This window comes from Anopheles maculipalpis, chromosome 3RL (genome assembly GCF_943734695.1).
Source record: "Anopheles maculipalpis chromosome 3RL, idAnoMacuDA_375_x, whole genome shotgun sequence".
Classification (NCBI taxonomy): domain Eukaryota; kingdom Metazoa; phylum Arthropoda; class Insecta; order Diptera; family Culicidae; genus Anopheles; species Anopheles maculipalpis.
In genome coordinates, this window is record NC_064872.1 from 86,782,156 (window position 1) to 86,809,959 (window position 27,804).

The following is a 27,804-nucleotide window of genomic DNA, read 5'->3' on the forward strand; positions in this document are numbered from 1 at the left end:
GTAACGCAAGAAAATTTACAGAAAACGTGAAGTGCAGCACGTGCAGACAGTGAGCGATCTCGTTTGTATGCCGAGTTTTGGGTCGTTAATGGACTTGAGCGAGTAATGAACTAGTTTGGTTTTCGTTCGGTTTCTATTTTTGGCGCAGTCGGCAACGATGGTGATCGATGACATTTCATCAGCGCAAAACAAATGCATCTCGTTCAGTTGGTGCTATTAAGGGCCAATAGCATGGATTCTACAGCTTCATATCTTCGGACGAACAGTCATAATTTGCTTTTAATGTCTTTCGTAGTCTATGAAGTAATTCCACTTTCTTCCGGTATTGCAGATAACAACTGCAACACAATCACTCAGCCAAAGCGTGTTGTCTATTATTCATCGTGCGTTCAGAAAGTATCTTAAAAGGAATTCCGCCAAAAGTTCGAAGCAAGAAGAAGCGCCTCACAGCGATCCCTAAACAAGGTCCATCTTGATGCCTCCGGAACCCCTTCGAACAGTGATGACTGTTCAAAATAATCGTCCACAAATCCACACACACTAAGTTGACCTTCGCAACATGTTAGCTTCCTTTAAGACCTATCGCAGATCCACGCTATCGATACCAAGCAATTGAGGCGAGTCGCGCGCAAACCATTCAACCCGCAGATAATACTTATTGGCAATAAATCGACCAACTGTCGGTTTGCAATCATTCAGCCCCGGAACGATTCAGTTCTCAGCCCCTAATAGCGGGTGGCCCTTTTGTTTGGCCACCTAAGTGCTTTATCAGTCCTGTCCAATGAACAGGATTGTAAATAGATTGGAGGCGCTAATTGTCTTCCCGTTTCCAGCCGCGTCTCGAATTAGCCGAAGTGCGTCCGAACGGTGGTTTATTCTAGATACGGCAAGATAAATACGACCATTTCACGTGTCAATCGGATGTGATGTCCTCTAGCCGAACTTGAGCGCCCTTAGGCCAGCTGTGAACGCGGATGGCGCGTAGATTAAGCCCCAAACGAAAGGGCTACCCACTTGAGGGGGACCTCTTTTCTTTAGGAGCAGCAAAACAAAAGTTGATGATGGTGGTCCTATCATTAAGACAACAAAACAGTCGAGCTCTAATCCTTGTGGCTACAACGAACGGAAGGTGCTGTGAAGCCTCGTGTTGTGTGTGTGCAAAATTCGTTACACGGTGTTTGGATGAACGCGAAACGTTGAATAACTTCTCCAACACGCGCGGTGCGCACATCGTAAACCGGAAGAGCCCGTGGCAAGGTTGATCGTGATTCACACTCAGAGCCTCTACGAGACGGACATATTGCGGAGCTATTAAATATGTTTATGTAGTAAGGGAATGCACAGCTTGTCGTGATTTTATGATAAAATTTCTGCCAGATGTGATCTACGATCGTCATTAATCTTGACCTGCCTTCATCTATCTGACCTGCGCTGATTTATAGCTGAATATGATACGTTCTACGCAAAGAGCGATCCCTTGCTTCAGTCCAGATATTGACCCGAAACGGACCCGGAATCCCGGAACTTTTTGCGCTAAAGAGAACGTGTCACAGCTCCCCGATTTGCACTTCTCATTCGTAAGAACTACGGCATACTGTGGGACACTGCAACGTGTACTCTGGTTGTCATCGAATGCCGCTTCTACCAGACTGGCAACGTTATACACAGCGGACACATCGTATTGGTTACAGCTACCTTTACCAAACTACAAGCAAATAACACACTCGCTACGTGTGCATACGCAGTGTTTTGCGCACAATCGTGAGCTCTCGGTGCGAACTGTATATACATGAGGAACTCACCGATTACAACTCGCTCCTACCCTCGGACAGGTGTGTGAGCATAGGGGGGCCACACACACACATCGCATCAAAACATGATTTACGTGGATGTGTATGCGTTCAAGGGTACAGGCGAGCCCCCGTAAAATTGGTCGAGCCCTCGCACACGGTTCGTCGAATAAATGGCGGTTTTTTTTCTCTATCCACGCTTCCATTCAACCCCCCCTTATCTCCCCTGCCTTCATTGCAATCGCTAGACTGAGCTGCAAGCAAACCAGCTACTAGTTCCAGCCATCCACCACCACCACTAACAACTTCTATCGCAAAGCTCCCACGTTGCAAATATGCTGCGGCAGGGGCAGCACGTTCCTTGGCGTGGACAACTTGTTTGCCTGTGTCTTCTACTACCTCCGTCCTCGTTTACCGGTCGTCCAAGTTACCCACATTCTTTTGGACGAGCCCACAAAAAATGGATCATCTTTCAGCGGATATCCCACGGATCTGGCAAGTGATGTAACACGTGCTAGTAACATAGTGTTGTCGAGGTAGACACCACTGGCATGCCGGGATTTTTGCAAACAACTTCAATTCGAACTGGGTTTCCTGGAGTTTTGCAACGCGACACCGAACTGCTGGCTACAAAGTCCATGAGAACTTTAATCAAAAGAAGCGATCTGATAACACAACCCGGCATGGTTTTCTGTAAACGTGTGTGCGTTGTGGAGTTTTGCGATTTCGATTTCAGAATGTTGGTTTGGCCTTTCGATTTCTTTCCGTTTTCCGAGGGTGAAACGAGTCATGAGTGATCAGTATACGGTGCTTCCGATGTTGCCGTTGAATGTCGAAGTAACATGATGACGCTATTCCTCTTGTGATGAGAAATACTCGCTGCTGACGACACTCACATATGGTATTACGAAGATAACAGCGCAAAGAGGTAAACCATGTTCAAGAGCTTCTTCCAATATCGCAACCCGATCCGGTATGCTCTCAGTGCAAACAGATCGTCCAGCGCGTATCGCCTAGGGAGGCATGACACACATTCGCCGATGGTTTTGGTTGGGTGTTTTCCCAGCTGTTGACGTACTTGTAGCCTTTTGCCGGGCGACGTAATAGTCTCGCTGTATGTCATCATTCGAAGAAATATTCCAAACTGCTCGAGCTGGTCGCAAAAAACTGATCGTAGCTCCACGGAGGCGGATCAGATAAAAAACGCACCTGTGTATTTTTTGAGACTTCAGAAAACGTGACGATTTTTCCAAGGGAGAACAAGCAAGAGCAAACACCAGAATATAGGCACCAAAGCAGGGAGCACACAAAGATAACGTCTCGCACCGTAAACCAGTTTTCGTTGATGTCAGTCGTGTTCCGGTTGAAGGGTGCGGAAGATGCGGAGAAATGCCGCCAAGGTTACCCTCAAACCGTGTGGGGCCTGGTTCTTCAGCTTAGGTCATGGTACTGCAGATTTTCCATTCGCTTCAACCGGTGTCAGTCGGTGTCAAGGTTGCCGGGCACCGTACGGTTCGAATGTTGTTTGTATCGGAAATAGTAGCTGTACCGCTGCTTATTGCTTAGTGGTAGATTAAATAGTGTAACATGTTTTTCTTGTTCCACAACACAATGAAACCTATTTCGCAACGATTCTAAACAAGCGTTAATTGTGAGGGGAAAAAAATTGGGGAATGCCAAAATTAAGCCATGACTCACGGATGCACGCCGATTTACCATCGTCAATCTTCATTAATGTTGTGGTAACAGGCGGGTGAGAGAGAGACTGTGAAGAAGTAGTCAAATAGCACAAAATCATCTTGTTGGTAAATAAAACATTTAACCTTCACTGATCGTTGATTGGCAATCATTTTCTTGCGCCTTTTTGTAGGCTTTACGTAAAAATTGATAAAATTGACAATATTGGATGTCAATATGGATTGATTTGAGAATTCTGAAGTACGGAGTAAAGCAAGGAATGCATTTATAAATAAATTTGGCATTTTTCTAGGGAAAGTATTCCCAATGAAAATTGTCGATTTGAATTCGGTCATCACAGATTTTTAGAATATTTGCTATCAACACTAGTAGCTTCTTTAGGATCTTCTCTTTGAAAAAATCTTCTTCCGAAAAAACATAATATGGACAGGCCGAGAGGTTTCCTTAAAAGACTCTATTGGCATAGAGTCTATATTAAGAGGACTTGCTGAAGGGATTTCTGGCATGAAATTTCTCTTGTTAATAAGTATAGTTTTGTAAACATTACTCTAAGTGATAGAACACCCTTTGGCATTGTTAAGAATTAAAAAAAAAACAAAAATTGAATGCTTTTTATTCCCGATTTCGCTAAACTCTTCCGATACTGCTTTAATGGTTCAATGGCGATGCCTCATTCACCTGCAGCTGGCTCATTGTGTTTGTATCAAAACGTACGGTTGTGGTGCGTGTTTTACTTTCTAGTTTCAAGGTCTTTGATCGCGACAAAACCACCGCGCCCCAGTTTTCCACCTGATGGGCACTCAGCGTGCCTTAACTCATATACCGGTTTTTTGGGTTGTTGCTGTCCGAGTTGAAAGGTTTGCGATCCGTGTGCACCGACACCGGCAAACTACACTACCCCCGGGTGTATCGTGTGTACGTAAAAAGTAAATTTGGAAGGGTTTTTAGAGCCGGGTACACAACCTTCAAACAATCAAGCCGTGCGAAACGATCGTACGATCACTTCCGACAGGGACGTATCGTTCTAGAATACAACAAAAATGAAGCCTTTTTGCAGCACGAGACACGAGAAGCGCTCAACTGCACATGCACATCGATCGCGATCGCGGTATCTAGCGCAAACCGTGCAGCAACGCATTGTTGCAAGCTAATCCGAGTCTAGACAGAAATCCGCATAATTTACATCCGACAATAGAGAGGGGGTAGAGTGGGGTTTGGTGTACACCCTCCCTCTCTCACTGCCTTGGAATTTTCACCTGGAACCCATGATGGACAATTAAATATGCAACTTTAGCTGCAACCTATTTATAGTGCACTTTCAGACCGGCTCCCGTGTGTGTTTCCTGTGAGGTACGACAGAGTCATCGGGTTCGATCATTAAGTCAGATTACATACTTCAGTTCACTGTTGACGTAACATCTCGACCTGGTCCTATCGTTCTCCACAAGTCGTGCCACAGGATGCTGCTGCTGTCTGCCTAGAGCTCGTTCGATGGCGTTGTGCACGTGCTTATTTTCTTCGCAAAAGGTGTCACGGGAAACGGGGCGTTTTGGGTAGAAATGAGTGTAGTTGTTGGAGGGGAATGCCAAGGGAATTCATATCCGTAAAACAGGTCCTCCGAGACGACAGATCGGATTGATCGATAGTGGAAAATTTTTGCAACCAGTTATCATCCTTCGCATTAAAATCATTTCGGCGTCTGGAATACAATGAGCACGAGCTAATGGTCTGCCGTATTAATTACTTACAACTTAAAGCGGTACTGTCTCAATTAATTGGATGATCTTCATTGCATCATAGTCAAAATATGTTGAAATGCAACTGAATTAAATCTAAAATCCGTACAGTATAAGAATGTAAGTGTATGGAAGAGCTGAGCTGAGAAGCATTCAAACATTCAAAATCTAGCTTATATCCTCTAACATCCTTATTTGAAATGCAGCATTCTTTGCCAAAAACAAACATGATCGAGCCTAAAAAATGCTTCTCTTGAAACAATCGCAAACGAACCACCAAGGCGTGTGATGTAATTAATTAAACTGACTTTGCACAATGTCAAATTGGCTTGGGTCAGGCGTCGGGCAGGAAAATTGGTGATCGTGTATTCGCCCAACACTACAAACATACCACTTGTGTGACAAATTTAATGTTTGTGTGTGTGTGTGTGTCTCATGATGTTTGCCTTTTGGGGGGTGTGTCCCACCATATGACACACACACACAACACATTCATTGCAAACCGTACAACAGTCTGTCAGTTAGGAAGTGATGAATTGAATAATTAGTGGCAATTTTTGATCATTTTATCAGATTTCAAATAAAACGATATTAAAGCAATTGTAAAGTCCAAATTATGATACCGACCCTTATCTCTCGACACGACAAATTGCTCTGTTGCGTGCCCGCCGTTAGAATATATCGCGTCTCAGTTGACGTACGTGTGACGAGTTTGAACTATTCTCTGGCGGGCAACAATCGGTTGCTGAGTTGTAATTACGATTACATTATTCATAACAAAAAACCTGACTGACGATGATTTAAATCACATTAATGTAGATGGTTTTATCGATTAGCTTTCACCATTGAGGTAAAGGTAGGAATGTGGTACAATGGTAAGGTTTTTTTTTTTGTATATTAAGATGTCTGAGATTTTACATTCTCGTACGTTGGACCTATCGCGATATCACCGAATCGTTAAAATTTGAACCAACAGCATGACTCTAAGTTATTGCTTGGATTAAAATCTTATCCATCATAAAAGCCAAGCCCCCGTTAACCACATGTCATGCCATTTTGTGTCAAAAGAAGAAGCGTGCAGTCATGGCGCTTACGATTGATAAGAAACATTTACCAACTGAGTGCCAAATGCAACAATTCTTAAGAGTTAAAAAATTCATCAGAAAAACGTTTTGCAATTGGATTGGATCCACACGTTGCATCTTCCGAACACTTTCACGATCAGGCACGACGTCATCAGTCTGTTCGTCTCACATGATCCTCTGTCGAACGTTTCCCGGTTTAGTAATGACGTGCGCGCGAAGGGTAAGGAAGGTTAATGTATTTTTGTCCACATCATCCATCCGCCCAAAATGTTTGTATCCCACAGCACACGGGTGTGTCGTTGAAATGTGCCAACACACATGCTAAGCTGTGTGGCCGAAGTACACACGCTGATTCATGCCGGTGGGAATTTTTGGTTTTGCTGGCGGGAGTCGAGTGAAACCTGGCAAGGTCGACGTAGTCAACATCGGCGGACGAAAGTCCAACGCAAGATAAACGAATTGTGGTGAAATATTGATATTGATTCATAAATGTTTCGTGCGGCGAAAGGGAATGCAAACGCCAGTTGTTGTTGCAACAGTTTTCTTTTATTTTAATCATTGAATTTAAAATCCCAGAAGTGTAAAACTTTTCCATTGATCGTATTAGATTCTTTTGGGAATAAAAACAACAACCAGCACAGTTGACAGTCGTTCACTAATGAATGTTAATCAATTCATTGGCGATCGTGTAGTGGTGCCGAGAGGGAAACACCACTATCGACCGGTGTTATCGTGTCCATGTTAAGTCTCTCGTGCCGAATCCTCGATTCGCTCGTTGGCATCGATCGAGGATATGACACACAAGTGTACGGACGGTGTGCGGCATGCTTCAATTGATTTGACAGCTGGCTGTCAATTGTGGCGCACAGCGATCCTTTCTCACTAGCACCAGCACACCTACGGGCCCTTATGACGTAAATAGCTTCTTCGATGACGTACATGCAAAACTTCATTCATAATAATTCAGTAGGGAAATTTTTACAAAATGCTACCGCGAGCAAGAAATAGGAAAAATTGCGCCCGCTTGTGTTCGTGTCATCTGCCGTAGCGTCATCGGGTACGCGATCGTGGCTTCGATTACGAATCGAAGCAGCATCTATCGGTACGAATCGATCGAGGGCTGCGATTGTTGTCCGATTGATCGAAACGATCGGGTGTAGCTCAAGGTTAAAACAATTAAAATCGATCAATCTGGATGGAATTAATTGGCGGATTGGTTGCGTCGTTTCTTCGCACTCCAACCCATGCTGATAGAGCAAAACTGAAATATAATTCCTGTGTTGGGTTCCCTCCACCTATCACATTTCACAAATCAATGATATACCGGGACAGCTCTAATCATCGAGCTTTGTCAGCCAAAATGACAAAATTCGTGTTCGCCAATTTTGCTTCTACGTGCTACCCATCACACACGCAACACACAGCAACACAATTCGTTTGTTTACATCGGGTCTCCCCCTTCTGTGACTCCTTGCCCACATTTTTGCACAGTTCGTCGTGGAGCGTGTCACGCACGCCTAGCGAAATGGCAATAATTGAAGGAGCTGGGCCTTCTTCTCGATTCCGTTGATTGCCAAAATTAGTCGCGTACACATCTGTGCAGCCTATCTGTGTTGCGTCACGTTGCTTTCATTTTCCCAATGTATTAGTCAATCGTGGCTCTTCGGTTTTTTTTTTTTTGCATAAAACCATTTCTGTTGTGTCTAACCGGCGAGGGTCAAATGAACCGAACGCAAACTATCCATCCGTTCGTTCACTTTTGGCTTGCCCACTTTTAGGTATATTTTGGCGTTTTTTTCCTTTCGTTCGTCTCAATCTACGTCTTCCACACTGGCCAAGTTATTTGTAATAAACTACTGGGTGAACTTTTGTTTGTTTTGCTTGTTTTTTTTCCTTTTTTCTTTGGCTACACTTATGAGTACACATCAAAAATATACTTTTTCGCTGATGGCACGAGGGTGTGGCTGAGTGCTTTCGCATCTTCGCAATACGAAGATGACATTCATTTCACATTGAATGGCCTTCAGGGGTTTTATTGGTGGGGTGGTAAATTCGCGGGAAGTGAATAATTTGTACAACGCGCCGATTAGCACACGAATGTTACAGTGCGGGAGGGTAGGGCTAACAGGCGTGTAGGTTGGCGTGCCTGCTGTCACTACGATCGCCTCGAAGATCGGCCCCGGCGCCCCAAAGCTTGTTTAATTGGGGAGACGAGTGGGTAAACAAGTGCAACAGGTGGCTGTGTGATGGTGAATAATTAAATTTAATTAAAAAGTTTTGCTTTTCAGTTAAATTATATTGACAAAAAATATCAGTTTATTGATGTATTGACGGATAGGTTGAATACCATAGAAAAAATAGATTTAAAATAGCTGTTTTGTGAAATGAAAAAACAATACAAAACTCGTATGATAGAGAAAAGCTCTACAAACTACTTAATCGGTACTATGCCTTTCCGGTTGGCAATTTGTACGACTACTCTGAGAGCCTAAAACATAGCGAAAGCTTTTACTGTAATATTTACCCTGTCTGAACTCACATAACATTAGTTTTGAATTTATTTTCATTAAATTTCATTTGAAAGTATGCTAAAAATAAATCACAAATTTGCTAAATAAAAAGTATTTGAAAGCTAATTTTAAAAATTATTAGCTAGCTACTGATCCTAAATTTATACACATTTGACTAATACATACTCATAATTTGATATTTTGATCGATAGAAACATTGTGTAGTAAAATATGTTCACAAACATCCCGTTTAAATTCGTCCTTGTGAAAGTTATTACTCTTGTTTACAAATATTACTACCCTGAGTATGATCTAACAATCCTCATCCTCATAATGATTATGTACACCATTACAAAAGCCGCACTTTGATCGTCTACGCTGAAGGTGAAAGTGATATATTTAGAAAGAATATTCACCTTTCTTCGCAAAACGTCCCCAAAACTGTCGTAGAAAACATGTTCGCCTAAAAAACAATGAATTCACAGCTTAAAAATAACATATCGTCGCCCTCGCATACCGGAATTGGGGGAAAAAAAACTTTGTAAATAAACACACCAACTGCCAACTCCTCGTCGCACCCTTTTGAAGATACCGAACAAGATTATCAGTTATATAATTGTTAGCAATTTCTTTTTTGCAATATTCACCATTTACGCTACAGTTAAGCGCTGTAGATCGTGATCCTCACCAGGGGGTTATTTATAGTGTTTACATATTCTGCGACACACTCATGTTTGCTGTGGGCGCATTGTTTGAAGCACATCGTTTTCTGCGCACAAGCTACGAGGCGTCATAAGTGATCGTGTACTACTACTACTATAACTACTACTTGATCCTACCATGCTTCTCCCGAAAACATTCCAAAGGGGGAAAATAGGGAAGAGAGTCCACCCACAAGCAAGGCAGACACAGGTCAGTGTTTGTTTTTTGAATGTAGCAGAGCGTTTGGAGGTGTGTCGCCTGTAGCGCCTGTGTGTAATTATGGCGGAACGAATATTAGTGTACATGAGGGTGCTGTGTTATCTGTTGGGGTAGTAGTAATGGAGAGAAAGAGAGAGAGAACATGGCGTACCACCACCATCATCCCCCATTTGAGAATGGTTGGCCAATGGCCGTGACCATGGCCATTTTGTATCGATCTCTACTCGTCGGGCTCGTGTGTTCTACTAGCGAGCGGCTTGCTTTGATAGCGTGAAAAAGCAATAGAGCGAGGGAGCGAGATGCAGCATATGATGACGTATGAGCGCGCGCGCTTTTGCTACAACGCACGTGACACGTGTTTGAATTTTCTCACCCCGCTGCGATGGGGTAGAACTGTTGGAAGCGGCTAGCAGGGTTAATGGCGCCACTCGTTAGACATCCTTGACCGTGGGAGGGTTGGAAAAACTCAGAGTAGTAGCCAGAGGAATCAACAAATCAACAGGCTTCGTTGTCGGAGGTGTGTTTGTGTGTGAAATGTCACACAAGTGAGTACAGTGAGTCAAAAAAACAAGTCACATCACGCGGAAGAGCTATTTTGAGAATTACGTTACCTGTTCCGAGCCTTAGTGCGGTGAGGTTGTATGGTGAAAATTGACACCAAAGATTTCCCACGCTCAGTGAACCAACACCCACACTCACACACCCACAACGATTCTGCGCACGGTCTACCTCATTTTCACGTCCATGCTAAGTCGCACAGACGTTTGAGTGGTTGATCTTTTGCCGACTGGCCGACCGGAACAACGATCCAATTTTTGTTTTGTTGCGAATTACTGACACATTAGCGAAGTACATTCAACGCGATGCGGAGAAGAGGCATGGAAATGAGGCCGTTGGCCGATTCAGGTAGAAGGAAGTGATTGGCTACTAATGCGTCCTACCGCTAGATGCGTCATATACGGCGCAATCGCTACCAGCCGATGCCTGGCTTAGGGGAGGGGTGAGGTGGGGGGGGGTTGAGTCAATTAAATTGTTTTCAATGTACTGCCTCAACTTTAACCCGTGTTTGCCTCTTCAGAGTCACGAACACACGGAGCTATGCGTCAACCGTGGGGGTGATCGTATCGTAATTGCAGCATCGTAGTTGCGAGGTTTTTTTTGCGCACTTTTCAATCCAGTCGGTGAATGATCCGTGGCACGCTCAGGGTTCAGGTTTGATTTGGTTCGCTTGTGATCGATTTGGTGAATCCTATACGACCATGAATAAAAGTCATGAGCTCATGGGCTTGCGGTTTTGCGTGTTAATATCGCTTACCAAAGCAATGCAAAGGATCAATCACATATTACAGCTAACGGAACTAAATACGCGATTAATGAAGGAGAACTGGTTGAGATTGTGGTAAAATAATAATAAAAAAACAACACCAATTTTGGCAAAAACAAAAAGGGGGAAGCGAAAATCGTGCTCACAGCCCCGAAAAGTCCTTTAACCTTGCAACCAACCCCAGCGCGCTGTAAGGGTGCCCGGAAATATTTGGCCATGAAATTGTTTTTCTACCGGTCGCTGTGCTGTAAAAATAGTGTTAAGGTAAGATTTCGGGGAGGATTTGTTTTTGAGGTGTACCTGCGGATTGTTTTGATGTTTTGGAGCTTTTTTAAATTTTGTTTTACTTGTTCATATTTGGGTCGGCTTACAAAGAAGAGAGGAAAATATATTTGTTTGTTACTTTATCGTCTTAAGTTTGATTGCTGATTTACCTTGAGAGTTAAGGAGGAGTTTTTAGGACACGCAAACCCAACAGGTTTTGATGCAGTTGAATATTTTTTGTTTATCAGTTACACTCAAAAAGTATTTGATAATCAATTGTATATGCTTTTCGACAGTTTTTACAACTATTTCCTACAATATATCTGCTAAGATTAGCTATTCTTAACATTAAAAGATATAACCATTGCTGAGTCTTCAAAATTAGGTCAACAAACCTAGAAATGTCTAACCAAGAGTCTCCGAAACAACAGTGGGGTTCATCTAAGGTATTCAAAGCAAGCTCTTGTATAATCAAAATCAATTAATTAATCATTAATCTTTCACATTCCATTTCAACTGAAACTGGACATCCCCAACGATTGCACAACCTTAATCAATACTACCTTGCAGTTACAGTTAGAAGATCATACTCACAGTTGAGCGACGTTCAAAGTCCAATCCAAACCACCAAGCATTGTCTGCAAACATCCCTAAATTATTGCTGACGCCAGTGATGCCTCCAAATATAGCGTCCATATATTGTCGCCCAGTTAGCAGCATAGAGCATTGATTCTGATAGTTTTCCACCACCAATAGTCGCCATCTCCATTGATGAGTATTGATGAGCGACGACAATGTCAGTTTAAGAGCAAGTAAAAACCAGAAAAAAACACCCCAAGCGAATGGTCGTCGCGATTGTTAGCGTTAAGTGCCTTCCCACATCGTATGACGCAGTTTTATCAATCGATATCGATCAGAATGTCGTTTAGATTCAGATATGATTCTCCGTCAATTGTGTGACGCTAAAGAGAGGGTAGAAGAAAGCCTTCACCGGTTGTGTTTCGGGTCCGGTTCGAGGATATGGATCGGACAAAACGTGTGGCGCCACACGTAATACTAGTTGTGGTTCGCAAGTTCTCCAATTGGTTCGATCAGTCCTATGGTTGTGTGTGTATGTGGCCGTCCGAGCCGTGCCCCCGTTCAGCAAATTGGCAATTGAGGCTTGGCTCGTTTGTGCGACCAAAAAACAAAAATACGCAATTGAAAGAATCCACAACGGGTTGAAGGTTGTGTGTTGGCGTGATGAGGTGCAAATTGTGCGACGCTCATGTCCACGTTGCGAGTGGCACACGCGTTTGGCAGTAGCACACGCAATCTGCCCTGGTGGTAGAAATTTTTTTAAATGTCGAAACTTATCAGTTCTCTCTTTATTCTGTGTAATTTGCGTTAGAATGTCCTCGGCAATATATTTCCGTTCAAAAACTGTCGCTTTTGAATAAAAAGATCCTCTTTTGTAGTACTACTACTACTCACTGACAGATGGCGCTAACTGTAGCAGCTAGCTAATAACACGTGCTGATTTGAATTGTATTTAAGCACAAGAGTTTTAATTATTTTAAAATTTATCTCAAGATAATACAAAACACTAATCGCAATCTAGAAGCATAAATTGCACTTTTCCCGATGAAATTATTTTAAAAGCGAGTCATCCAAGGATGTGCATTTATCCGGTATGGAAGATCACGATCGTGTTAGGAATTTCCACGATTTGCTAGAGAAACAAGTCACTTGTTCGCTAGCAATCTGGAAGCAAATCGTGAACCACGCACCCAGAAATGTTACTTAAATCCGCCCTTCTTCCGGTGTTTATTCTACATAAAAAATTCAATCGCAAAATGTGTGGACACGCCTTGCAGCAGAGATTGTGCATACATACGATTGATTAGCTACGAAATATGGCGACTCTTTTGCATCATGTAAACTTGTATACATCCCGCATGCAGACACACAAACATGCACGGAATAGTACGAGCATAAGCAACAACGCCGCCCACCAATCGGGGAGCCGATGAATGAAATGAGTCGATGAATGAATACACATACATATATTCCCCTTTCCTTAATGCGTATGCGTAATTTATGTCAGAATTGCGCAATTCGTCAGCACCAATTACTGGATCATAATTTAGGCTATGTGCTTTGCATTTTGCTTTGTCGCTAAACGATAAAGTGCTGATGAAACAATCTCTCCAAATGCTGAGAGATGCGCGTATGGGATTAAAACAAATCGTGTAAACAAATTGCTTGATTTCGGCTTCAACTTGCGTCATTCCTTGTCGGTTCCATTCAATGTGCTGTGTTTGTGCATTGAGCGAGAGAGTAAATAAAAGTACACTCATTAGCAGACAATAGGAAGTTTACATTGGAAGAAGCCAAAGAAAAAGATAAAATCTTACTTCTTCTTGGTATCAACGATGTATGATCAGAAAAAAATAGACTTACTCTAGACGGCGATGTACACAAAACTATTGTAAATAACTCCAGCAAAAGCTTTGAATTTATCTTATATGATATCTTTAATTCAATTTTCTTTTTATATGTGAATAATTCTTAGAGCCAACATAATTGTTTATAAACCAATTTTCTTTACTAAGTCTTACAATGGCAGAAAATCAATAATAACGATTTGCACCGCCAGTTGCATGTTAAATAAATAAAGATCGCTTCAACCTTTGAAAAGTGTTAAATATTTAGCATAATGTTCCACCGAACGTTTATGACCTTTTCAACCTATGGTTTTTTGCTGCTTACCTATGGTTTGTAACAACCACCTCCACTCAATTCTCCACACTTTTTTTCCCCAGATGCGTGCCTTCGTTGCCAGGCGGAAAGCAAAAAGGATACACTCGGCCGGCAAGACTGTGTTGTTGTGTGGGGTGAATGTAACCACTCCTTTCATCACTGCTGTATGTCGCTGTGGATTAAGCAGAACAATCGGTGCCCGCTGTGTCAGCAAGAGTGGTCCATCCAACGTATGGGCAAATAAGGCGCCACACTCAGCCCGATCCGACCGGTCGCCGATATTTCTTTCCGGGCTCAATCAACACCCCAAAAGCAAACAACAAAACAATGCATCCGAATAGTGGTGATAATGTTGTACTAGACCTTTTCTTTTTTAATAAATAAGTGACATTGCGAGCCATTTTACGGTGTACATACGAAGTAACTCGTTTTGATCTAAAATATTTAGTATTATTATATTGCATCTCGCAGCAATACGGCCTGGCCGTCACTCATGAATAAAAAAAAAAAAAAAAAAAATATTGCATCTCGCTTGGCGCTTGCCGTTACAGGTTTCTAGACCGTTTGTGGAATGATTTTACTACTACCGGTGCCGGTGATGCTGCTATTGTACCGTACGTACTTGTCCGGCTGAAAGCTATCCTCCCGATAATCCTCGTCCACCACAAACACCTGCAGAAAGTTATCAAACTCGTACTTGCGCTTCGTAAACACGTCCGTTAGCTGCAGTGCAGAAACCACAATCAATCCCAAACGCACCGGACATACGGTCAGTGGGAATTCTTTCATCTGTCCCGGTTCGATCGGACCAAGTGCAAATTCCGTCACACCGGTATAACCACAGCCCGGTTTGGCTTTCGTGTTGAGGCTCATCAGCAGATCCATCGATCGTTCGCTAGTGTTTGTCACCCGGCACCGGAAATTGAATCCTTCCCCAATACGTACGGTGCTGTTTGCTTCGATCACATTCAGCCGAAGATCACTGTATTCCAGTGCCTACATGGATGAGAAAAAAAACCAAGAATGGGTTAGAACTTTTACCCAAAAAAAACCCGACGGTTGCCATGCCAATCTTACACAGCGCTGTAGTTGACTGGTTTGCAGACGTCCTCTTTCTCCCAAATTGGAACGCCACACAATGTCCAACTTGCCGATATTGTTGGCCGCTTTTAATGCGCTCGGATCACACGCAATTTCCGGTATCGGTCGAATGCAGTACAGAAATTGGCAACTATTCTGTGGTTGCAGCATCGTTTTTGACGAAAACACCGACTCACCCGTTGGCAGTGTGTTCAGCGAAATTACCGTATACTGTTCGGAACTTTCCAGCTCAACCTTCTCGAGACAGATTGGCCCCACGGTGATGTTCTGTATCTGTGCCTCCAGATAAACGTCGTCCGTTTCGGCATTGTAAAACTTTGTCTTCACGTCCAGTGGTTTGACGACCTGGAACTTAAAGAACTTCCGGAACGATGTTTCCAATCCGGCCGGTGTCATATACGAAACTTCGCAGACCAATCTAAGGGAAAAAGGTGGTCAGGGTTATAAAAGGGACAACTTCACACCAATGCTCCCAGATTCTCCTTCTTACATGTGCGTTCCAATCTCTTTCACCTCGTGGTGAATCACATCGTCCAGCGTTTCCTCCGGATTCAACGTTACTGGGCCCGTCTTGTCGGCATGAATCGGAAGGCTTACACGGCTATTGTTCGACTGTAGATCGGCCTTTACCGATACGTTCGAGACGGGGTGTGCCCGACAGTTGTGCACACATACATAGCTCGAGAACGTTTCTCCCAGGTAAATATTTCCGAAGCTTTGGGGCAACAGCATAAACTGCCCGGCAGCGATCGTTTCACAGCCGGCCACCGATGTGGCATCGCTGTGCAATATCTTCTGGAAAGAATACTGCGGCACATCCTTCGGTTCGGCCGTCAATATCTGAGGGCTGATCAAGGTGGGCCGTATGAGGCGCATCACTGGAAAAGAGAGAGGAATGTTTATGAAAACGATCAGAGATACCACAACAGGAAAATTCGTAGCCTCAGTTCTTACCTTTCAGCGCAAGTAGATGTTCCGTAGGTTCAACCATTATTTACTACCTTTTCTGGGGACTTTTTCCACACGGCACACCAAAACAACACAATCGGTTCCTCCTAAGAAAATTTGCCAACCAAAATATAAACATTGGCGGTTTGACAGCTACCCAGAGCTGCTGGATTTTTGACAGATCCCATAAAACTCTCAGCATTTCTGCTGAGCAAAACGTCAAATGGAGAGAAAATAAATACAACGCCAATTTCATTGTTTGTGGCTTGCTGCTGTGACGCGCTAGCAATTTCTGGTTAAATTTTGCGAACAATTTCACTCCAAAATGGATGCAAACACATCCATTAGCACGGAAGTACCGATGGAATGTTCCACGCCGACGAGTGCTGCTGATTTGGCGAATGATCAGAAGAGACGCAGGTAGGTAATGGGAGTGCCTAAGAGGAACCCAGCAGTGAATGTGGCGCCCTAACACTCCTATTTTCTCGTTGCAAACCAATCAGCTCCTCACGATCGATCAAACGGAAGCGCTTCGATGATGAAATCGTCGAGTTTAGTATGGCCAGCACACCGATCCAGCAGATGAAAACTGTCAGCGGATCTCGATCCCATACACTCTCCCAGTCGATGTCGGCTCCGCTCGGTACCATTGTGTCCGGTCCGGGAGGCGTTGCTTCACCCGGTCCAAGCACCGTGACCAGTTCTCCACCATCGACCATCATAGAACCAATGCAAACGATCCCGTCGATTGTGCAAACACCACTTCCGGTGACAGTCGTTGCATCGCCGCCACCAGCACCAGCACCACCAGCACCAACACTACCACTGCCTACTCCCACGGTAACATTACCACCTCCGCAAGCTCCCAATCCGGCCACCAGCATCCTGCAGCAGCTCAATTCGAACGCTTCCGTCAACGATAAGAAGCGCGCCTTGAAAAATACGAAGAAAACAAAGAAGAAAAGCGCTTCACAGCAAATTGCGGCCAAAGATTTGGGTCGCTGGAAGCCGATGGATGATCTGGCACTGATTACGGGCATACTACAGACGAACGATTTGCGTACGGTGCATCGGGGCACGAAGTTTTCGTGCAAGTTCACCATCCAGGAAATGCAGATCCGCTGGTGTTCGTTGCTGTACGAGGAACCGATCTCGCGGATCGCTGTACTGGCAATGCGCAACATGCACCCGGAGCTGGTGGAAAGTGTCCACAGTAAAGCGTTATTTTCCGTAGCCGAAGAGGAGCTGCTGGGAACGATTAAATCTAACGAGCTGCCAACGCTGGAAACGTTCCAGGAGCTGCTGAACAAAAACTCGTCCGTGTTTTATCATTCGCGGACGGCCAAAAATTTACTCAACCATTGGCAGCTGATGAAACAGTACTCGCTTCTGCCGGACCAATCGGTACAATCGCTGCCCAAGAACGATAACATACTGAGCTTTTCCGACGCGGAAGATCTTATAAACGATGCCGAGCTGGCTGAACCGCGAGATGAAGCACTCGAGACGGAGCTTACGCTGGCTGACCGGAAGAGCAAAAAGGAGATACGCCATCTGGAGAATGAACTGAACCGTTGGAGTGTGCTGGTCGATTCGTTGACGGGAATTGGCTTTTCGCCAGATTTCGATAATCAAACGCTTGCTGCGATACGGGGTCGTATGGTGCGTTTCCTGATGCGTTCGCAGGAAATCGTACTCGGTCGCTCGACCAAGGACAGTACGGTGGATGTGGATCTGTCGCTGGAAGGCCCGGCGTGTAAAGTATCACGCAAGCAAGGATCGATCAAGCTTCGCAGCAACGGAGACTTTTTCATCACGAACGAAGGCAAACGGCCGCTGTATATCGATGGACGACCGTTGCTGTGCGGTCACAAAACGCGGCTGAATGACAATTGTGTCATTGAGGTAATCAGCATATCCGCGGGAGCTTGCTTAACAAGTGTAGCAGCTCATCACGCTTTTCTTATACTTACAGATATCGAACCTGCGCTTTGTTTTCCTGATCAATCACGACTTTATCAACGCCGTCCGACAGGAAAGTGCCAAGATGAACATTCCGCTGAACTGAGCTGGAATCATTCGATGTGTTTTATATGTAAAATATCCTAAGAAACATTCTAATTTGCTTCAATAAATGCTGTGGGGTTATTTGCCAATTATTGCACACCTAAAGAAACTTCTCATTGGGAACTTACCATGATTCTCGAAAACCGTGACTGTTTCTCTTTCCATTAATTAAAGTTTCAATCAAAATTGTAATCCAAGCGTTTTAGTAAGATAAATCCTGTTTTCATTTCAGTACACATATGCTAGGACATTTTCGCATTGGTTACTAGGATGACCGCAATCATGATTTTACAAAGCGAATTTGAATAGTAAGGAGAGTGTAGCGTTTTATCGAATTCACCCATTCAATCTTATCAAGTAATTTAGTAGCCCCAACGGAACACCCGAACGGAACAAACCGGGAACGAGAAAAAAAGCAGAACAAAGGCGATTCAATGAACGCAGCCTACTTTTTGCTCTCATCATCCTTACTATCCTTACTGTCCGACTGTGACTTCTTGCTGCTGCTATCCTTGTTCAGCGAACCGACCGCATTACGTACCGCTTCCGACTGTGGATCAACGCCCGGCAGGTTCTCCAGCACACTCATCAAGTATTCGGGCGACACCCCCACAATCTCGTTATCATCCACATCAACCTCCATCGGTGTGTCCTTCTCTTGCTTCTGCCGCTTGGCCGGTTGCGAGATAGGTTCTTGAGCGTCCTGCATCGACATCTGCATGGCGAATGCAATTTGCTCCTCCTCCGTCATGTTAGCAAAGTCTGGCATCGAATCGTCCGTCGGCATAATTTCGCCCGTCGAAAGTGCCAGTGCACGCTCCAACATTGCTTCCTCTGCGTGAGGTTCTGAACCGGCAGCACGTGGAGCACTTGAAGATGCACCAGCCGTACCAGCCGCTGCACCAGCTGCTTCCTTATCACCACCGGAAGTTGCCGTACCATCCGCTGCGCTGTTGGCCGTAGCCCGGCGTTGTTCCTCTTCCTGGCGCAATCGCTGTTCTTCCATCGAAACACGCAGCGCAAGGGCCAGCTCAGGATCTTCATTCGGATCGACGCCAAACTCGAATCCGGCTCCACCCAGTCCGGCACCACCACTGCCATCCTCGCCCTGTATGATAGGCGACGAAATCAGTGCTTCCGAGAACACGGAACCACGTGGAACACACACCAAATGTGACCCGGTACCATCCTTTCCATTTAGCACGTTGATAAACGAGGTGAACGTGTCGTTGTTCTTCTGATGATCGCCGAAACTAACAATGTCCACGTTAACCTTCTCCTTCTTGAGCTTTTTGGCCAGCTTCACCAGTTCGCCTTCGTCATGTTCTACCGGCGAGCCGACAAACACCACGATACGCATCTTGTGATTCTTGCCCTGACGATGCTTTAGGACCAGATGTGCGATACGGAGCCCGGTCATTAGGTTGATGTTTCCGTTAGGATTAACCAAATGCAACTTGGATAGGATACGGCCAACGTCACTCGTTAGCGTGGCCAGCACTTCCGTTGTGTTGGAGAGCGTCATCAGACCGACATTATTCTCCGGGTTCGACCGTACCTTCGACAGGCACACCAGATTCACGCCATCCTTCTGCGCATTCAGTCGGGTGGGGAAGTAATCACCGTTTCGCTGGTAATCACTGTTGTCGAAACAAACCATTGTACTTTCCAGCACCATCTTGTCGCTGTTGCTGAGGAAAGGCTGCTGCTAGTAGTGTGTTATTTCGATCACGGTTGCTTTGTTGCGATTGTCGCTCGTCCGCTGTATGGTGAATAGGGCAAGAAGAAATTCCTTTGATTGCCAGAAACAACCTTCGAATTCTTGGGCCTCGCTGCATTTACCTTTGGTTGGAAGTTGTGAAATCCTCAGCTAGTCTAACAGATTTACCTGAAAACAAATAATTTACGCTCTCACAGTCCTTAAATGTACGAACGAAAAATAGCAATAATATTCCAGACGCAAAATGCTTCGTAATGACTGAACTGACGTTTCACACCGTTTGACAGCGCAGTGAACGAAAATGACAACTAGAGGGAACCCAACAGACAATTTTAGAAGCCACGATACACGAAGCAGAAATTTGAAAAGTTTACGCTCATTTGGAAGGGAAGTCACAAACAATGCATCAAAAAGTTTGTACCTCCGAGACCTAGAATAGGTATTTACGCTAGTTGAAACCTATTTGGTACAAAATTGGTCGAATGAAATGAATTCATGGTTGGTGCAAGTCGGTCTGATCCTTTGCTTTTTCATCATCTTCTAATGCTGGCAGTGTTTTACTTTTATCCCCTTGTAGAATCAATCCGTTGTTCAGTGGAACGATAGCAGCGCGAAAGTGCGTGAATAAAGAATAGATCATCCAACAGAATTTAATTCTCCTTCTTCTATGGTCGATCCTCTATCCGCCTTAATTTATGTCAACCCAAATGCATATCACACTTTGGCGTTAAAAGGCATATAATTGCTATTTGTCGTGATAAAAATGTTGCAACTAGCTCAATCCATTCGTCCACCCGAATTCGGAACACGGCGCGGTGCGGGGCTAGCTGGATGCGGACTTGTTCGAGCCTCGTTCGCTATTAAATTGTCTGTTGAGACCGTATCGAATGAACGTTTCTGAAGGGAGCTTCATATTTTGAATGGATTTTCCAACTTCCTATTCTGTTTGGACGCAATTTTCGGATGCCTTTTTCCGGTGCAAATGAACAAATTCTGTTTTTTTTTCACCAATAACACATACAATTTACTTGACTGCTATATGATAACGCTTGGTTGCACATAGATAGCTGTAAAAACGGGGAAAAGATTAAAGTATTTCACCTTACAGCCGAGTCCAGTACATGGACGAGCGGATACGCATGTAGTCGGGCAGGTTTTCTACCGGTCCCACGGCAGCAACGGCAGGGCAACGGTCAAAGATGTAACGCATTGCGACGTCACGCACATTCGACGCCGTCACATTCTCCAGGCGGCGCTCCAAATCGTGCAGCGGTACACGGATTCCCTGCAGCAGTACCTGACGCCCAATGTCCTCGCAGATTGCTTGCGGTCCATCGAGCTGAGCCAACAGACGGGTCTTCAGCTGGCGCTTGGCGCGCTCCACCTCTCCCTCGGTGACCATCGTGCACAGACGCATCCACTCGTTCTGCACGTTGAACAGCATGTCCTCGCACAGCAATGGGTCGCACTCGAAGTAGATGCCCCACAGTCCGGTATCGCGGTAGTTCAGATTGAACGACTCGAAATTGTGACACAGCTTATCGTGTGCCGAAGCGACGGCCAGCTTCGAAGCATTATTCACACCACCGCCGAACGTACGATCCCACGTACCAATCAGTGCACTAGCCACCGATAGAGTAAGCGCATCCGAATCAGCCACACCACATCCTTCCACCGCCACGGCAATATGCGCCAGCGGAATAGAATCGTCACGCACACGCATCTCCGAACCGGTGAAACGTACCGCCGACAGCTGCGGTGCCTTTCCGTCGAAAGTTGTCTCCACCTTGCCCAGATACTTCTCGGCCAACTTCTCCAGCTCCGCCTGACGAACGTCACCGGCCGCAGCCAGCACCATCCGCGGCGCCTTGTAGTGCGAATTGACGTAACCTCGCACGTCTTCAGCCTTGATCGAACGGATGTTGCTGCTCGGGCCCCACACGGTATTGCTCAGCGCCGTACCCTGGAACGCGGTCGAATGCAGATGGTCGAGCACGACCTCACGCAGATTGCTGGCATCCACCTGTTCGATCTCGCCCAGAATCACCTCACGGGCGCGCTTCACATCGGCATCGTCCAGCCGTGGGTTCTGTACAACGTCGGCCAAAATTTCGACCAGCTTCGGAACATCCTTCGACAGACAGCGTGCCGTAAAGGAGGTCTGTTCCCGGCCCGTGTTTGCATCCAGCTGTGCACCAAGGCTCTCCACCTCTTGCTCCAGCGCCGCCTGCGATCGTTTGCTCGTTCCCTTAAACGCTAGATGTTCGAAAAAGTTTGCCGTACCGTTGCTGTTTTTGTCCTCGTACCGAGCACCGGCATCGATGAAAAGACCAACGGTGGCCACCTGCGACGGGACGGATTCACTGGCTACGCGCAACCCGCTGTCCAGTGTGGTTACCTCGGTCGCTGGTTCGTTCGAAAGGGCGGTGCGGAAGGCGGCTGCATACGTCGATCCGGCACGGCTTCCGGCCAGCAGTGTCGGGCGCCGCAAAGCGGTGGAAAGTTTCAACAGCGAGGCCATTTCTCCGTTTCCCCTTTTTGGGCACTCTGCGCTGCGATGGTGAAAAACCTGGTGTTACGACAAACTTTTCGTGTTATCGAAAATACCTCTTTTTAGTTCTTTTCTTCTTGTCGTTTTCCTTCCTGTCACAAGGGAAACGATAAGTTGATGACAACTACCGGTATGGCGGCCGTGTTCAGGGTGTTTCTACTAGTTCGAATTCAAACTTGCCGTTAAAACTGATTTATTCGTTCCAATTACATGTTACACATTATTTTATTCTCCAAAAGTACTACTATCAATTATAAAACACTTTAACAATAATCACCATTAACACAAATTCCTTTAAACATCTTTTCCATAGTTTAACCACCCAATACACTTAAAACTAAATTGATACGTTCCATCAACCTGTTTCAAAATATTTGGTTACACAATTTTATTACTTTCCCCCGGTACATTCTCGTACCAGACAGTTGTTAAAACAATGTACTTCCGTGTAATAGTTTCATAATTTGTCTCAGCCAATTGATTTTCCGCCAGGTGCCTTCTAGTCGGCAATCATTTTTGCTTCAGGTGCGTCAGGGAATACGAATCCTTCACACACCTGTTTGCCAATTCGTTAAATTTCCCACTGGACCCGCCTGTTAGGACTGTCGCTGCTGTGGATTAAGAAGAGGAAAATGAAACAGACCACACAAAACGAAACACGAAGCATACATTGAGACAAAAAAAAAGAAAGAGAATATTCAATCGGTGACAATCATTTTTGAAGGATAATTAGGATGAAGATACTGACGATAATTAATCTAATTAATCCGGAGTGTTAACTTCAATACGTTCTTCACAGAGCTTAGTTATAATCGATATGTTCTACTCTACTCTATTATCGTACTTCATTGGCTTTCACTTGAGAAGAAAGGTATGAAGAAATGATTTTGAAGCATACACTTACACGAATCTACTGATGCATGATTCAAATTACGCCGAGAAAGCATTCGGTGTACCGATCGCTATATAATTGATGGTATAACATAAAATCTTGATCAATAAAAAATGCATTACATCTTCAAGCTAATTCTAAGTACTTTAATTACTTGAAATAGGAGATAGATGATGAAGTATGAAAATGGTCAAACGTACGATGATGCTGCAACATAAATCATCCTTAAGCATGGTCCCATCCACACAGGACGGGTGTGGTGATCCTTGTGGTGTTGGTGATGGTGATCAACGGGAACGATACACACTGGCGAAAATAGGATGAAACAAATAACAACTCATGAAAAGAAAGAAAGCAGGCGCGAACACACAAAAACACGCGGCTCACATGCTCACAACCGCGTCGGGTAAGAGATCACATGGGAAACGCAGACACATTAAAACGGAAGCACCACGTTACATTTCCAAATCTTCCGTTGATTCAGCCTCCCGGAGCAGTAGACGCTGTTCGGATTTTTTCTTGTTGGCCAATTTTTTCACCGTGCGTCGATTCCGGACACCATCTTCTTCGTCCATCATGCGCAGTATGGTAGTCTATGGATAGAGGAAATGTATTTTTAGTACATTCGCATGATGTTGAAACATCCGATGGTCGGATCTTACCTGATCGGAACAGTCCATTGGAGCAACGGAAATGTCACGCACGGCACGAAAATTACCACAATTGTTGAGATGCTCGTTTTCTAACCGGAAGTAGTTCCAGATAAAGCGTCGAAATACCTCCAAAGGGCTAAGAATCGATACGATAATCTCCCGATCGATGTACCCCATCTCGATCAAGCTCATGGAAAGCGTCCATCCGAAGCGCAATATTAGATCCTCAGCGATGGAAAAGTAGTAGAACCACTGTTAAAAAGTACAAAAGGATTTGAAACACGAAACAATTTACCAATAAGCATCTAACCACACTCACATTCGACCCATAGACGACTTCATCGCGCAAAAACTTGTTATCACTCGACTTCGAATCGAACAATCCCCAATCCATCTTGATGTCCCACGTATACGCATAACACGACGACACGATCGATGCCAATATCCACAGATAAAACCACGGATTATCCAAACTCTTCGCATACTGATCCCGGGTGGCCTGCGTAATGGACGAAAAGATGACGACAAAAAATGATGTCGAATACTTGAGCGCATTTGCCAAATGTGGATGAGCATCTCTCGTATCACGGAACCGCCTCAAACACTGTGCCATACGGAACCAAGCCGGTAGCATCGCCACGACTGGTCGTATCCAGAGCGAATTGTTAATGCACTGGTTCGGATCCTCTGCATAGCTCCAGTTGCTGATCGTCGAGAAAAAGCAGATAAAATACTGCAGATCGAGAAAAGCCGGCACAATACTGTTCAGCTGATCCGCCAGCCAGAAATCGGCAAAGTTTACGTAGAAGAACGGGGCCAGCACAATGCGGCTCAGGATGCGCAGCGTCCAGAAGCGTGCCTCGTGGCGGAAAGTTTTCGTCGGATTGAGTAAAAATCCAGCCATCAGTAAGTAAAGAATCAGTGGACTTAAGTACGCCGGTATGGCCAACGCATCGGCATACAGGTAACCTAGTACGCTCATCGTCCAGATCACACCGAAGATAGACGCCAGCTCCATGATGTGCTGCTCCGACAGATGATTGCGTGGATCCAGTTCGAAGATTAGCACGTGGTTCACGCCAGACGACCGCCACCCGTACACGTTGATGCCCCACAGGAACATAAACTCCACAATCAACAGTGGTCCTCGGAACAGCCGGAAAGCAACGATCCAGTCATCGCGCCTTACACGAAACATCGCCGACAGGACGACGGCCACACACAGCACCATGAGCGAACCGGAAAACAGGCCCACCTTAAACGTAGTCCACGGACTCTGTTGCTCACCAAGCGGAGGGACTCGCAGTCGCTTCATAGCCCGCTGTCGGTCACCTCCCTCGATTTCGTTCGTCACAATATTCTCCGTCTCGTGGATCAATCGATCAATGTCCTTGTTGACGTAGAAGTGGGCCGACTCCACGTGTTCCGCGCGCCATCGTGCACCGAAATCAACGTTCAGCAGCTTATCGTGCTTCTTCAGAATCTTCCGAAAGCCGGTAAAATTAAGATTCTGGTAATTCTGGAGCAATATTAAGCTTAGATAAAACTCACTAAATGCAAGCTTCAGTTCCTGAATTTTGCGCACCGAAACGTTCTTCTTGCGCAGCAGATTCTTTTTCATCTTGTGTAGATTGTCCTTCTTCTTCATCTTGGTGCTTTCTTCCATCTCGAGCGTTTCACTCAGCTCGGTTCGAAGGTTGGCAAATTTGCGTGTAGCTTCGGCAAGTTTTTCTGCATCAAAAAAGGAAGGCGTTGGGTGATTAGATTAGAAGTGAGATTAAAATCGACGAAATGCTTACCAGAGTAGAAGGTGTTGATTTTGGCAAGTTCACTATCACAGTAGTGGAAAAACTGCTCGTCAAATTTGGCAAAGTATCGCGTCAGCACCTCCGGATCCACCAGTTCGGCTGACGGCGATTGTTCGACGGCCGCATACAGTTGCGCCTTCATTTCCTAAAATTAGTTCAAAACAACAATAAAAGCTTTAACAATTAAAAAAAAAGACTAAGAAATCATGCTGGCTTTCGGAGGTATCATACAAGTAAAGGAGAATTTTAGAAGGAGCCCGATCGTACGAGCCTTATGCGAAATTATATCGACGTTGGTACTTTGCAGGATGATCTTCATAAAAGGAGCATCCCATAAGAAACCTTATCAAAGGGGTTGTCGATGTGGTCTGGCGGAAGGGGAACTGCAAATGGGACCTTGCTGAAATGACCTTCCAGAAAAAGTCATCCGTTTTCGAAATTTGTAGCACCAACAGTAAGAAATTTTTCCTCCTTTTGAAGCAATCCGGTACAATATTCGTTTCCCATTCAAATTGGAGATACGCTACAACGCTGGATATTGAATTGAGTTCCTAAATTATGAAGTGGAGGACAAAACGACAAAAACTCATTCACAACGATCAAGTAATGTTTACAAGAACACAAAACAATCACATCCGGTCACCGCCGTTACATGCAAAACGTGCATTCGGAACATGTGTTTGACACAGTGCCCGACAGCGATTCAAATTTCCGTCTCGTCCCGTGGCGTTGATTTTATTTTCCCTTTTCTTTCCGTATTTATTCGCCCAGTCCACTAGTTAGATGGAAGCATATAACAGGTGACACAGTTGCACTTTTCCGAAAAAGAACATTTTTAAACCGTTTTTTTTTTCTTTCCGAAGATAGCACGCGGGCTCTTGGCGGGAACAGCTGACGTGCATTGTTTACATACGCGTTCAGTCGCGGATCGGGTCACTTTTTCGGAGGGAAATATTTTTTTTCTTCTCTCTCAATTCACGCGCCACATCCGTCCACACTGTCCCGAACTGTAACATAAACACTAGAGTTCGCGTCTGCGCAGAAGAATATCACCGATGATTTTCCATCACACACACACACATCACCTATCCATCCACTTGATTCGCCACCATGTTACAAAGGGTCACAGGATGGGTCAAATGGTGAAGAATCCTTTTTCTCCGGAACGCCAACTTACCTCGTACTGTATGTACTGTTTGCGCCATTCCGGCGTGATGTGGGCGGCCAGATGTTCGGCAAACTTCATGATGAGTGTTGTTGAGATATGGGATTCCGATTTACTACACCGACTGCCGGACGAACGCAGTTACTACCGAGGACATCGTATACACAACTGCGAGTGGGAGACACTTGTCAGATGGGACAAGAATGGGTAGTTCGCTACAGCATCATCATCGCCATCGGCGACTACGTTTCGTTTGGGACTAGGGAGGTTTTCGTGCTGTGGAAAACGGGTAAGAAAAGGGTGGAAAAATACACAGCGCGCGATGCAAAGCGCTTGCGGGAAAATCGTGCCCGATGACATGCTAATGCCCCGTCTCCACGGTGCTACATTTGAATTTTTTATGGTTAATTTTCACACATAAGATAGATCTGCAATTTTCAAAGCGAAATGATTAAAAGCATCAATATGCTGGGGAAATTAAATTATATAAAACGAAAATTAAAATAAAACAACATCATCAACCACACCAATCATCTGCTACAAATTCGCTGTAATGATGCAACTGTCAAAATCACATGTCCGTCCAGCGATTACTAATGTGCAAAGCATACGCAACGGGCAAAAACGTACTTGAATCATCTGGCGTAGCTAACCGTGTGCTTTACATTATTTACATCCCGCACGTTGTCGCAGCAGGAAGGTATCGTCGTGGTGCTGTCCCGGCCTTTGGCGTTTTTTTTGTGTGTGTATCTCTGCAGCCGTAAATTGGTGCAGTTAGCGTTAGCGTGATGAATGTGTTAGATTAGTGAAATTACTTCAGTGCGTTGAT

The 27,804-nt window shown here is 44.9% G+C and overlaps 7 protein-coding genes across 8 annotated transcripts in view; 3 read left to right on the plus strand and 4 right to left on the minus strand.

Annotated features, from left to right (window-relative positions):
- LOC126563359 (RING-box protein 2) overlaps positions 1–14,314 on the plus strand; it is a 31,192-nt gene extending 16,878 nt beyond the window's left edge. Inside the window, exon 2 of the mRNA XM_050219995.1 lies at positions 14,133–14,314. Within this exon, the coding sequence (XP_050075952.1) occupies positions 14,133–14,314 (182 nt within the window). The remainder of the gene's footprint in view (positions 1–14,132) is intronic.
- LOC126562373 (26S proteasome non-ATPase regulatory subunit 4) overlaps positions 1–19,910 on the minus strand; it is a 363,835-nt gene extending 343,925 nt beyond the window's left edge. Inside the window, exon 1 of the mRNA XM_050218851.1 lies at positions 18,627–19,910. Within this exon, the coding sequence (XP_050074808.1) occupies positions 18,632–19,864 (1,233 nt within the window). The 5' untranslated portion in view covers positions 19,865–19,910 and the 3' untranslated portion in view covers positions 18,627–18,631. The remainder of the gene's footprint in view (positions 1–18,626) is intronic.
- LOC126562004 (motile sperm domain-containing protein 2-like) overlaps positions 1–27,804 on the plus strand; it is a 332,954-nt gene that overhangs the window by 112,965 nt on the left and 192,185 nt on the right. The window lies entirely within an intron of this gene.
- Positions 14,626–16,162, minus strand: LOC126562291 (probable trafficking protein particle complex subunit 13 homolog). Its single transcript, XM_050218752.1, has 4 exons — positions 16,126–16,162; positions 15,662–16,049; positions 15,148–15,589; positions 14,626–15,066 (listed from the first exon to the last, which is right to left on the minus strand). The coding sequence occupies exons 1-4, from the start codon at positions 16,160–16,162 to the stop codon at positions 14,626–14,628; spliced, it is 1,308 nt and encodes a 435-aa protein (XP_050074709.1).
- On the plus strand, positions 16,434–18,251 carry LOC126562017 (microspherule protein 1). Its single transcript, XM_050218427.1, has 3 exons — positions 16,434–16,539; positions 16,623–18,024; positions 18,095–18,251. The coding sequence occupies exons 1-3, from the start codon at positions 16,445–16,447 to the stop codon at positions 18,185–18,187; spliced, it is 1,590 nt and encodes a 529-aa protein (XP_050074384.1). The 5' UTR covers positions 16,434–16,444; the 3' UTR covers positions 18,188–18,251.
- Positions 20,898–22,516, minus strand: LOC126562184 (mitochondrial-processing peptidase subunit beta-like). Its single transcript, XM_050218621.1, has one exon. The coding sequence runs from the start codon at positions 22,425–22,427 to the stop codon at positions 21,009–21,011; it is 1,419 nt and encodes a 472-aa protein (XP_050074578.1). The 5' UTR covers positions 22,428–22,516; the 3' UTR covers positions 20,898–21,008.
- On the minus strand, positions 22,968–27,129 carry LOC126561781 (xenotropic and polytropic retrovirus receptor 1). Of its 2 annotated transcripts, none has more exons than XM_050218099.1 (6): positions 26,988–27,129; positions 25,802–25,955; positions 24,322–25,733; positions 24,012–24,254; positions 23,809–23,942; positions 22,968–23,068 (listed from the first exon to the last, which is right to left on the minus strand). In XM_050218099.1, the coding sequence occupies exons 1-6, from the start codon at positions 27,054–27,056 to the stop codon at positions 23,029–23,031; spliced, it is 2,052 nt and encodes a 683-aa protein (XP_050074056.1). In that variant the 5' UTR covers positions 27,057–27,129; the 3' UTR covers positions 22,968–23,028. The 2 variants fall into 2 exon arrangements, with proteins under 2 accessions (XP_050074056.1, XP_050074057.1); XM_050218100.1 differs by lacking the exon at positions 22,968–23,068 and adding an exon at positions 23,622–23,655.

What these genes read in the sequence shown, in the direction of transcription:
- LOC126562291 (XM_050218752.1), bottom strand. Translation starts at nt 16,162, where the DNA reads ATGGTTGAACCTACGGAACATCTACTTGCGCTGAAAG. An exon ending in ACATCTACTTGCGCTGAAAG is followed by an intron (nt 16,050 to 16,125) that starts GTAAGAACTGAG and finishes TCTCTTTTCCAG; the next exon opens with TGATGCGCCTCATACGGCCC. An exon ending in CCAGTCAACTACAGCGCTGT is followed by an intron (nt 15,067 to 15,147) that starts GTAAGATTGGCA and finishes TCATCCATGTAG; the next exon opens with GCACTGGAATACAGTGATCT.
- LOC126562017 (XM_050218427.1), top strand. Translation starts at nt 16,445, where the DNA reads ATGGATGCAAACACATCCATTAGCACGGAAGTACCGATGGAATGTTCC. An exon ending in AATGATCAGAAGAGACGCAG is followed by an intron (nt 16,540 to 16,622) that starts GTAGGTAATGGG and finishes CAAACCAATCAG; the next exon opens with CTCCTCACGATCGATCAAAC. An exon ending in ATGACAATTGTGTCATTGAG is followed by an intron (nt 18,025 to 18,094) that starts GTAATCAGCATA and finishes TTATACTTACAG; the next exon opens with ATATCGAACCTGCGCTTTGT.
- LOC126562184 (XM_050218621.1), bottom strand. Translation starts at nt 22,427, where the DNA reads ATGGCCTCGCTGTTGAAACTTTCCACCGCTTTGCGGCGCCCGACACTG.
- LOC126561781 (XM_050218099.1), bottom strand. Translation starts at nt 27,056, where the DNA reads ATGAAGTTTGCCGAACATCTGGCCGCCCACATCACGCCGGAATGGCGC. An exon ending in AACAGTACATACAGTACGAG is followed by an intron (nt 25,956 to 26,987) that starts GTAAGTTGGCGT and finishes AACTAATTTTAG; the next exon opens with GAAATGAAGGCGCAACTGTA. An exon ending in AAGTCGTCTATGGGTCGAAT is followed by an intron (nt 24,255 to 24,321) that starts GTGAGTGTGGTT and finishes ACTTTTTAACAG; the next exon opens with TGGTTCTACTACTTTTCCAT.